This window comes from Triturus cristatus, chromosome 4_1 (assembly GCF_964204655.1).
Source record: "Triturus cristatus chromosome 4_1, aTriCri1.1, whole genome shotgun sequence".
In the NCBI taxonomy this organism is placed as follows: domain Eukaryota; kingdom Metazoa; phylum Chordata; class Amphibia; order Caudata; family Salamandridae; genus Triturus; species Triturus cristatus.
In genome coordinates this window covers 579,580,419-579,592,559 of record NC_140585.1, presented here as the reverse complement: position 1 = coordinate 579,592,559, position 12,141 = coordinate 579,580,419, and the positions used below count along the sequence as shown (strand labels likewise).

Sequence of the window (12,141 nt, the reverse complement as noted above, 5' to 3'; positions counted from 1 at the left end):
GTCTGTGAAAATAAATCTGTGAGAGTGAGTCCGTCAGAGGGTGTCTGTGAGAGTGCGAGAGAGTGTCTGTGAGAGAGTGTCTGTGAGAGAGTGTCTGTGAGAGTCTGTGAGTGTGTCTGTGAGAGTCTGTGAGAGAGTGTCTGTGAGAGTCTGTGAGAGTGTCTGTGAGACTCTGAGAGAGTGTCTGTGAGAGTCTGAGAGAGAGTGTCTGTGAGAGAGTCTGTGAGTGTCTGTGAGAGAGTGTCTGAGAGTCTGTGAGAGAATATCTGTGAGAGTCTGTGAGTGAGTGTCTGTGAGAGAGTGTCTGTGAGAGAGTGTCTGTGAGAGAGTGTCTGTGAGCGAGTGTCTGTGTGAGAGTGTCTGTGAGAGAGTGTGAGAGTGTCTGTGAGAGTCTGAGAGAGTATCTGTGAGAGAGTGTCTGTGAGAGTCTGTGAGAGAGTGAGAGAGTGTCTGTGAGAGTCTGTGAGAGAGTGTCTAAGAGTCTGTGAGAGGGTGTCTGTGAGAGAGTGTCTGTGAGAAAGTGTCTGTGAGAGGGAGTCTGTGAGAGAGAGTCTGCGAGAGAGAATCTGAGAGAGAGAGACTGAGAGAGAGAGTCTGTGAGAAAGAGTCTGTGAGAGTGTCTGTGAGAGTGTCTCTGAAAGAGTGTCTGTGAGAGTGAGTCTGTGAGAGAGCGTATGTGATAGTCCGTGAGAGTGTCTGTGAGTCTGTGAGAGAGAGTCTGTGAGAGTGTCTGTGAGAGAAAGTCTGTGAGAGTGTCTGTGAGAGAATGTCTGTGAGAGTCTGTGAGAGAGTGTCTGTGAGAGTCTGTGAGAGAGTGTCTGTGAGAGTCTGTCTGTGAGTGTCTGTGACAGAGTGTCTGTGAGAGAGTGTCTTTGAGAGAGCATCTGTGAGAGAGTGTCTGTGAGAGTGTCTGTGAGAGAGTGTCTGTGAGAGAATGTCTGTGAGAGTCTGTGAGAGAGTGTCTGTGAGAGTCTGTGAGAGAGTGTCTGTGAGAGTCTGTCTGTGAGTGTCTGTGACAGAGTGTCTGTGAGAGAGTGTCTTTGAGAGAGCATCTGTGAGAGAGTGTCTGTGAGAGTGTCTGTGAGAGAGTGTCTGTGAGAGAGTGTGAGAGAGAGTCTGTGAGAGTCTGTGAGAGAGTGTCTATGAGAGAGTGTCTGTGAGAGAGTGTCTGTGAGAGTGTGTGAGTGTCTGTGAGAGTGTCTTTGAGAGTGTGTCTGTGAGAGAGTGTCTGTGAGAGAGTGTCTGTGAGTGCGTGTCTGTGATAGTTTGTGAGAGTGTTGGTGAGAGTCTGTCTGTGAGAGTGTCTGTGAGAGAGTCAGTGAGCATGTCTTTGAGAGAGTGCCTGTGAGAGTGTCTGTGAGAGAGAGTCTGTGAGAGAGAGTCTGTGAGAGAGAGTCTGTGAGAGAGAGTCTGAGAGAGTGTGTCTGTGAGAGAGAGTCTGTGAGAGAGTGTCTGTGAGAGAGTGTCTGTGAGAGAGTCTGTGAGAGAAAGTCTGTGAGAGCCTGTGAGAGTGTGTCTGTGAGAGTCTGTGAGAGAGAGTCTGTGAGAGAGTGTCTGTGAGAGAGTGTCTGTGAGAGAGTGTATGAGATTGTCTGTGAGAGAGTGTCTGTGAGAGAGTGTGAGAGAGAGTCTGTGAGAGAGAGTCTATGAGAGAGTGTCTGTGAGAGAGTCTGTGAGAAAGAGTCTGTGAGAGAGTCTGCAAGAGAGTGAGAGTGTGAGAGTGTCTGTGAGAGTGTCTGTGAAAGAGTGTCTGTGTAAGAGTGTCTGGGGCGAGAGTGTCTGTGAGAAAGTGTCTGTGAGAGAGTGTCTGTGAGAGTGTGAGAGTATGTGAGAGAGTGTCTGTGAGAGAGTGTCTGTGAGAGAGTGTCTATGAGAGAGTCTGTGAGAGAGTCTGAGAGTTAGTCTGTGAGAGTGAGTCTTTGAGAGATTCTGTGAGAGAGAGTCTGAGAGAATGTGAGTGTGTCTGTGAGAGTGTGTCTGTGAGAGTGTTTGTGAGAGTGTGTCTGTGAGAGAGTGTCTGTGAGAGTGTCTATGAGAGTGTCTGTGAGTGTCTGTGAGAGTGAGTCTGTGAGAGAGTGTCTGTGAGAGAGTGTCTGTGAGAGAGTGTCTGTGAGAGTTAGTCTGTGAGAGAGTGTCTATGAGAGAGTGTGTGAGAGTGAGTCTGTGAGAGTGAGTCTGTGTGAGAGTGTCTGTGAGAGTGAGTCTGTGAGAGAGTATCTGTGAGAGAGTGTCTGTGAGAGTCTGTGAGAGTGAGAGGCTCTTTAGTGGGGAGTAGGGTCAGGATTTAATTAACAGTAATAGATGGAAAGCCTGAGTGCAATATGACAAAAGCAGGTAGCGCTCAAGATTGCTATTGAGAACTCAATTAGCAAAAACCACCAAGTAATCACTCAAAAACAATCACTGAAGTTGCATAAATAATTAAAGATTGTATGTCTTTCGATAATAAGTGCTAAGTGACATCATAAATCATGAAAGATCCATCAATTCATTATATCACAACAGAAAAACGTATATTATAATTGAGGAGATAGGACGGTGATGTGCACCTGCGGGAGCTTCATTGGGAATCATACGCGGCTAAGCTCGGTCAGTCGGGAAGCGCTGGAAGGGAGGTAGATGGCGGCTGCGCGTGTGCACGCACGCGTGAACGCAAGCGCTAGGCCACCAAAAGCCTGCTGTGGCAGCACTTTGAAAACCCCGATACTAAATGTCTCGGAGCAGTGCATGCGCTGGCTCAGCGAGACCTAAAAACGAGTGTAAACATTAATAGAAACGATATGAAATTCCCGCTCACAAGTGAGCATTAAAATGAAGAGAGCATCATCTGCTGACCAACGATAGTTTAGCTTCAGCAAGCAATCTGGCTGCATAACAAGTGAGATGTTCGCTCTTAAAACGTGTATGTTTCCCAGCAGTCAAACACCAGTCAGGTGAGCCCACAGCATTCTTTTACACCACTGGGCAATTTTCGAGTCCTCTTGTGACAATAGAACCCCTCTCTAGGTCAGGATATTTTAATCAGGGCTTCCCAGGGCACACACAGGACGGTCATATGTGCTGATGGCAATAGGAAACTGAAACAATAGTTAGCTTCAGAGAGCAGTCTGGCCATATAACAAGTGAGATGTTCGCTCTTCAAGCATGTATGTTTCAGAACAATTTAAAAACCTGTCTGGAAATCTGGGTCTCTTGTCTAGTGAAGATTAAAACCTGGTACAATTTGATAAGCAAGACGTGCTCCAGTGGAAAAATGTTCATTTGGCTGTGGAAGAAGTGTTCTCTAGGCCTACGAATAGAGAGATTGGGCTATACTAAGCCAACAATCGATGGTGCTCCTATCATGCACAGGGGAATGACAACGCTGTGGGGGGAGGTATTGCTGCAGATAAGACAGCCCTCCCCCCCCCCCCCCCCCAAGCTGTGAGCAGCACTGCCACTGGGAGCTTTGTTCCGACTGCGCTTTACTATAGTATAATCCTTCAGCCTTAACAGTGAAGGACAAGAGGCGCTATAATGCGTGAGCATTAGGTTGAATGTGGAGTCTTGCCTTAAAATGTGTTAGGTTTACGTTTGATGTGTGGCACGTGGCAGGAGGTACTTGAGCTTGGGATGATTGTTCCCAGTGGTTTACTCTAACTTACGGTATCTAAGGGCGCATGCAATACCACTGCCATAATGTTCTGGTTCAGTGATGAGCCCGAGTCAACCTGAGTATCTTCCCTGATGTATAATATGCATCCATGTGGGCAGGACAGCCTGATTAGCCAATGCAGTGTCTTCGACAAAAACCACCGCAGCAGGTCTCAATTATGGCAATACAAGACAAACGAGTCTGTGTGCATGATACACGAGAGTGTTGCACTAAACAGTTGGCCAGTGCGCAGGCAAGAGCACCGTGAGTTTATCTGGGAAATCAAGGTCTCAGGCAGAGGCCACCAACATAGATGTAGATGGCAGACCTAGTAGCCAACTTGGAGTCACAGCCTGCGGGGGTAATGAGATTCAGGGGAATAAGACGAACCTCCTAAGGTTGTACAGAACAAAGACTAAATCCAAAATGGCTTACCCGCGGTAGTTGTGAGATGAGGACGCTGTGCCCGTACTGCCAGCTTTCTGACAGACAGATGGGGTTACGACCTGGTTACTTCGCAGAAGCAAAGACCAATCAGAATGCATGGGCTAATGAAGGTAGTTAGCAGTCCACAGCAACAAGAGCCGTGCCGAGCTTCTTTTGCGCCAGTAAAATGCTCACACTCGCAATAGTTGCGAAGGTTGCATTTGCATGCATAACCGCATTTCTGCCCGTATTTAGCCTATTTCTACTATATTAGTTGGGTAAAAAAGATAGTGGGCAGGTGAGGGAAAGGGCTCTGACACCCTACACTGGTATGTGTAGTACAATGAAAGCAAATGCAATGCGTGTGTGAAGGTGGCTATGGAGAAAGGAGGGGCACTGTTGGAGGTGCTAGGGAGGGAATCCGTAGAGAAGGAGGTCTTTGAGGGAGTAGCAGGGAGATTGTCGCACCGGGCACCAACTGCGCTAAAGCAGGCCCGGCACACATATGAGATCCCTAAGATTCTGGAAACTCCTAAAGACCGAATCATTCAGACTTGCCTTTTAAATTTAACTCCTTAGAGTCAGAATGCTGCATTATATATAAGACAGAGGTAAACAAGTTACGTTTTCCTTTGGGAAGAAGAATACATAAGGTTATTTTAAAACATATATTGTCACAAACTGCGTTGTTTTATTCAGCGTGCACACAACGGAGTACAACAGGCATGTGTTTAAGCATACTGGTACACCTCCATATACCGAGGGCTTAGCACAACATATCCCAGGAGAGAGTATTAAATTCATTTTAGTCACACCTCGGTGTGATTTATCACGCCTGTGCTGAATGTGTGACACATCATCAGTTGCGGACCAAATGGAATTCAGCTTTGAAACTCAGTGATGGCTTCCTAATGTCCCCACATAGGCTGCCATAACTGTTTAACCGAATTGAGAGACACATGTAAAGTCTTATGAGGCTTGATTTTATGTTTATGTGTCTCTATAGCTGCACATTGCCCTGGGGGATGTTCAGAATTGTCCAACGCAACATAAACCCACAAGGAATGCACCATGGCGGCTCATGTAGCATGTTTACCAGTGAAGTTTAGCAACCTTTTGTCAGACCAGGAAACCCTGGGTGGATGAAGCTGAAAGCTGTGTATTTCAGTGGGTTTCAATCATTGCTGCATCCTCTAGCATCAATGAGAACATAGACGACCGAAGAATTGGAAAATGTTAATGCATTCGCCCACGGTGCCAACCTTTAAAGTCTATGATCATTGCCCTTGGACGAGCGTTGATCACAGTGTTTTGAAACCTCAGAAGGCATGCATTGAGACCCATGGGGGTTGGGTGAAACCAATTCTAGGGCCAGGGAGGCTGGGGCGGCCGAGCAAATGTTCGTATGAAAACCATCTTCCGCAGGTTAAAATTGGCATTGCGTGATTGACCAAGGGCATGGTTGACAAAAACCGAATGAGCGTACAGCAAATAGCACAGTAAAGTGGAATCAACCAGTGAGTAAATTCACTAGCTTCCTTGTGCCTTGACCTCCCACGATTTACTAGAATCTCAAGCGGGGAATGCTTGCAGTGGAAGATGGTACTAAACCGCCGCTCGAGGATCAGCTCAGTCAAAGAGCACAATCTGGATCAGCTCCAGCCCGATTTTGCTATATGTCATTTGGTTCCTCTCACAGATTGCAATCTGCTCCCTCACGGGGACAGAGCGACATAACAAGATGTTGAACTGCACTTCAGGCATGTAAGACAATTATTTGCAGCACAAGGGTTTAGAAGGTACGCACAGATGCATATTGGGCAAGTCCTGGCTCTAAAGGATTCACCCACGGAAGCCAAGAGGAACAAGAGTGAGTTGGGGGTTTGCGCGCAGCTGCAGAGGGGAGTGGAGGACAGAAGCGTTACGATCCCGACTCTTCAGGCAGGAGTAATTCACAGAGTAACCTATATTGTGGGCAACATAGCCACTTTTTAGTGCAGGCGAGTAGAATATAATAATTGGCCGAATAATGAGAGAGGGTGAATTGAAACTCCAATCAGGACCATTACGCTCCTGGCACAGAGGGAGTACAGATAACGCTGTGAAGTCTGCGCTAAAGACAGATAAGGGCCCGCAGGACCTAAAACTAATTTAGTATTTTTTGCAATTCAATGTCAAAGGGATGTGCCCAAGCAACCACAGGATTCCCAAATTGAGTGCCTTGGCTCGTTATGTGGGTGGGGAATGCACAGGCACCCTACACCAGAAGAAGGGAGAAGTGCATTGAGGAGGCTCTACAGCATGCACCAACAATTGTCACCACCTGCGTGTTAAACTACATCACCGACACAGGCAGTAGGCACCACGATGCTACAAGCATGGGGGTTTCAGGTTGTTCAGCACCCCCCAAAGCTGAAGAAAAAATGGCGGAGGTGAAAGGGACCAACCCGACAGGTAGTTAGGGGGAATATATAACTTTTCTTCGCATGTGTTTACTTCGCATGCCGTTACTACGCGGTCGTTAGTACGACCGCGTTGTTACTTAGCATACCTTTACTTCGCAATTCGGAACTACGAATTGCAGTAAGGGGGTGCTGGATGTTGGAATAGTATAATTTACTATTCCAACTCCAGTCTATGCGGACACTAGGGAAGGTGTTGGATTTTAAATCCAACACCTTCCCCCCCTTACAGCAATTCGTAGTTCCGAATTGCGAAGTAAAGGTATGCTAACTAACAACGCGGTCGTACTAACGACCGCTTAGTAACGGCATGCAAAGTAATGCATGCTAAGTAAACGCCGCTTCCCAGTTAGGGGAGCTCAGTTACCAAGATCCCCTCTATGAAGTGGCCTAACAAACAGAGGCAGCACTTTCAGGCATGACAAAGCTGGTCCCAGTCCCTAGAAATCAGGATCATCATTCGTAATAGGACAGTGGGGCGTAGGTGCCAGTGAACTCCCCCTTTAGAACTATTATTCAATGGATTTCTGGTTTCTCAATAGGTTTTGCGTGAGGAAGGAAGGAAGGGAGAGCAGGGGGAGCTTCCTCCGATCAAAAAAACATAGGTAGCGTGGCGGAAGATACCCGGGAAAGATATACAAAAGAGAGGAAATTTACTAGAGGTAGATGGAAGGATCACACTGTGTCTTTGGGATGCCTCATGGCAGGAACACTGAGGGAGCTAATGACGGCACACAGCCACAGGCAGAGTAGATTTGACGCTCCCACAGGGCCCTTGGGATGCCCCACTGTAGGGGTCCTGAGGAGCAGGTGAGGGGCCAACAAAGGGTCCAGGGCAAGCGGAATGGCACTTGCAGCCCGGGCAGGTCCTGACGGACACCCACCACATTTGGTAGCAAGTTGAAGCCTGGAACCGCAAAGAGGCCCGGCCAAAGATGCACCTCACAGAAAACTATAATGTTATAGAGCAAATAACAACAATGAATGTACAAGGACAATGGAAGTATACAATAACATGGATGCTATAACTGACCAATGAAATTGCGACATGTACAACCATGTTATGTCTGAATAAACTGCGACCTTTTAAGGCACCAAATCACGTTGTCAGTGGTGTAATGTACAGGTAAAAGGGATGCAGTTCAGTGGGCAAGGGGGAGGAGGACTCACCCCTGGGAGAGGTTGAAACCAAGGCCGGGGAAGGCGCAGCTGAACCCCATGGGGGCCCGGGGCAAACGCTGCCCGGAGGCGGGAAGCCCTCCCGCCTCCCCGGTTGCGAAGCTCGTGAAAGAAGGGTAGACCAGGATTGGTCACCCCTTGATAGCTAACACTCTCCACAATCAGGGGGCGAGATGGCAAGCAGCTGGGGGGATTAAATAAGGGCGCGAGGCCTTGAGTTAAGAGACAACCCCCCAGCAAGGATATTAAGGGATCCCACCCACCCACACCAAAGGAAGTGGGCGTAGCAGCCACAAGGCAGAGGTCAGGCAGAAGAAACCTAGGAAAGATATACAAAAGAGAAGAAATTTACTAGAGGTAGATGGAAGGCTCACACAGTGTCTTTGGGTGCCTCACGGCAGGGGCACTGAAGGAGCTAATGACAGCACATAGCCACAGGCTGAGTAGATGAGATGCTCACAATGGGTCCTTGGAATGCCACACTGCAGGGACCCTGAGGAGCAGGCGAGGGGCCAACAAGCAGAACGGCACTTGCAGCCCAGGCAGGTCCCTACGGACGTCAGGTCCTCCCAGATTAAGTATGTATCCCCACAATGGTGGAAAGTACACACTAGTTGTTTAAATACCCCTCACACACCAAAAGGGCCCTTGGTGTCATGCTTCATCATAGGGGTCTTCCCGCCCCTCTACGTGACGGGGCGTGCTGCGACCTACGTTTGCGTGGGAGCACTGTTGTTGTGAGACAACTATTTGCTGTGTAGGGATGTGAGAGGAAGGGTCAGGAGTGGATGGGAGAGTGAATTAAAAAATACCTGGCTCAATGGTCTAAAAACTTTAATATACCTTAGAGCTGGTATCAATAAAAGGTGGGGGAGGAGGTGTGTATGCCTCAATGAACTATGCCTCCTATATCTGCCGAGATGTTTCAAAGCTCCCCAAGCTTCTTCTTCAGGACCTTAAGGATCCCTTCCTATACTCACAGTGATGTGTTATATAGTCATAAATGTAAGGTGTAAGAAAAATACTGCAGGAGAAATTACTGCATGTAGTTATGAAGCCTCAATGGGTCTTTGTAGTCGTTAACCTGTAAAAAAAACAACAGACGGGGAAAGAAAGAACGTACTTTATAAGCTAATTACTTAGTCCATTGTGAGCATTGGTGACCTGTAAAAAATGGTGATAAAAGGTTCCATTAAAATTAGTTTTAGTTCACCCACTTCATTCGGTAGCAAGTTGAAGCCTGGAACCGCAAAGAGGCCCGGCCAAAGAGGCACCTCGCAGAAAACTATAATATTTGTGAGCAAATAATAACAATGAATGTACAAGAACAATGGAAGTATACAATAACATGGATGCTATGAATGACCAATGAAATTGGGAAATGTACAACCATGTTATGTCTGAAAAAACTGCAAACATTTAAGGCACCAAATCACGATGTCAATGGTGTTATGTACAGGCAAAATAGAGACAGTTAAGTGGGCAAGGGGGGAGGAGGACTCGTCCCTGGTGGGGGTTTGTATGTAAACAACGTGTCTCACAGAGACAGTGCATGAGCTGTCCAGGCAAAACCTAAAAGGCACACTTTCTGTGCATATATCAAGCTTTCTGACACATTTGGTGTAATTCTGTTGAGCTGTTTTTTCTGTATCATTGACTACAATTCCCAATGAAATTGCATGGGGAAAAAAGTGATCACCACAAAACTTTCCAGTAAGGAGTTGAAATGGCTGAACTTTTGCTTTTGAAAGTTTCTACATATCTATTGATCTATCAAACAGTGCTATTTAGAGCAAGTGTACTAATAAACCCACATCCACACATTCATTACTACAGAGCAAAGATCAAATTTGAGTCAAGTTTATTTCTACGCTCGAGTACAATTGACTTGGGAAACACACTGTTTATTGCCTTACAGATTGCATGTAACAATATATTTAGATAGGAAAGCACCTCTCCTAATGGTCAGTAGGGGACTTCTATGTAATTTTACCTTACTACGCAGATGTAACCCCTTGCATCCCGGTTTTAGTTAAATAACTTTTGGTAAAACAGAGGCACATGAAAATGCACCAGCGTAAATCATATATGCAGATTTTGGAGAGATGGGAGGGGCATCATGAGCCAGTCTAGACTTCGCCTTTTATACGTCATGCCCTCCCCTCACTCAGTAATGGTAATATGTAGCATATCTGCATATATGCTATGTTAATTTCCTTACACTGAACAATGGTAATAAGTAGCATATTGCACTGTGCCTCTTCATATATATATATATATATATCAATATATACATACATAGTAATATTAAGTTCATCATTATCACTTTTTATTCACTGTTCACTGGTGTACCATGCTATTTGTAACACTGTCCTACGTAAAGTGCACTGACACATACTAGGTCTTGTTTGTCTAATGGTTATGGTCTCATATCTCTGAACCAAAATACCTCTTTAGTTTCTGTTATTTTTCTGGGACTAGAAACAAAACTCCGACCTCTAGATCACACGACAATTATTGATTATTGGCCCCTGGGTTTCAGATTCTTCCAGAGCATCACAAGTAAATGGATAAAAAAGGTAACCTATATAAATAGATGCTTACAATAACACTCTATTAATTGGGCGCAAATGAAGTAGCAATCGCTGAGGTCAGGATTAGCACTACCCCAGATAGTTCTTGTTTAGAATCAACATTATTCTGGGGGTTTTCACAATGCACAGCAGCATTGCGTCCTCTATACTCACCAGTGAGTGTTTGCACTAAATGATTTGGTAGTAAAATTGAGTTAAGCAGCAAATGTGATTTATGGCTTCAGATACTTCTGGTTACCGAATCAGAAGCTCGTCGACCGATTGAGAACCATCCAGGTAGATTCTCTGTCACACTGAACATTCAATGTCACAATGTTTCTGGTACCAAAAAAACATATTCTAGAACCCTGATAAACAGTACTCTCCATTTAAATGATTTCCTTTTGAGAAAAAGTAAATATTTGAAAGTATAAGACTACTTTGTTTACCAGGAACGGGAACACACTCTCCCTAAAGATGTAGGAACATTCCATAGTAGTTGTATAAACCTGCTTTGTGAACGTGAGATTGAACCCCTCGGTGATATAGAACATGCACCCTTTGGAAGTGACAAATGTGACCAATACTGGAAATCTCATTGAACAGACAAAGCCTCCCATAAACATTTCGTTGTGAAATTCTTGTTCGAGAAAGTAACTTCCGAAGTCAGTAGATGGAATGCAGATTGGAGTAACTGCTGAAGGCTGCGTCGAGTGCTGAGTTTTTCCTGTCAGCAGAGGTTCACCAAGGGACGGATGGTGGTCACTGCGTGTCTGTCAGCTAAGCAAGCAGGCACTCGGCATTACCTTCATGTGTCGTCATGGCATACGCATCTTTGAATCGTGCTGTTGTTACTGTGAAGAGAGGCTGCCTGTTGTGTTTAAGGCAGTGTTCTCTAAGATTGCTGCGCTGCCACATCAGAAATAACCTCAGACGATATATGCAAAAGAAGTTTCAGCAGGAAAGGACAAAGCAGCGTAAGATGTCTTTTCTCCGTAGTAGGACTACACATTTCGCTAATGAAATACCTTATCATTAGTTCGAGAGTGACATCAATTACGACATTCAATCGGGAGAGGGAAGTGGAAGAGCACTGGCGACAGACGCTCTTTTAGCACAGAAAATATGTACATTGGAATTTTTGAGGTTTCCATTTCAGGCATTAAAGTGTCTCAGGACCAAAGATTCCTGGTATAGATCTTCTGCTCTAACATTCCAAAGATTGTCTTTGTGTGTCTCCCTGTTTATTTTAGAACAGTCTACTTTCAGTGTGTGGCATATTCTAACAGCATTATAGGCCTTCTGGCTTTAAATTTTATAAAACGTTGTACCCTTGCATGTGACTCGGGCCTATGGCTTAGGAAGAGGGACATTAGCAACCATTACAGCCCTCTCGGCCCTGGGCAACCATGCTGTACTAGCATAAAAAACACAGAAAGCACAACCTCAAAGTGGGACCTGAACAGACTGATGTTGTCAGATGAACAAGCAGTTGGGTAATCCTTGGGAGATCAGTTTAAGTCTCCATTGGCCGTAGCATTAGAGATATGCTGACACTAACAATAGCCATGCAGGAGCAAAATAATGTGCATAGATTGGGGCAAGCGGCACGTAGTGCAATACCTGTTTGTAGGTACATACACATGTTGACATGTGGTCGCAGAATGCAGTGCTCAGTGTTTCTTGTTTGTATTCACAGATGGGCATCTCTTTGCTGGAACGGCTTCGGATTTCCTCGGTAAAGACACGGCGTTCACGCGTTCGACTGGACTCCCCCATGATCACCATTACATTAGAACAGACCTATCGGATAATTACTGGCTGAATGGTAGGAGAGAAAGGCTGTCATTTCCAAACTCATTTACGT

General features: G+C 45.8%; 1 protein-coding gene across 2 annotated transcripts in view; it reads left to right on the top strand.

Annotated features, from left to right (window-relative positions):
* The window catches only part of SEMA3D (semaphorin 3D), a 375,590-nt gene that overhangs the window by 164,297 nt on the left and 199,152 nt on the right, over positions 1-12,141 (top strand). For both annotated transcript variants that reach the window (XM_085652905.1, XM_085652906.1), the window contains exon 7: positions 11,974-12,102. In XM_085652905.1, coding sequence (XP_085509031.1) covers positions 11,974-12,102 — 129 coding nt within the window. The remainder of the gene's footprint in view (positions 1-11,973; positions 12,103-12,141) is intronic.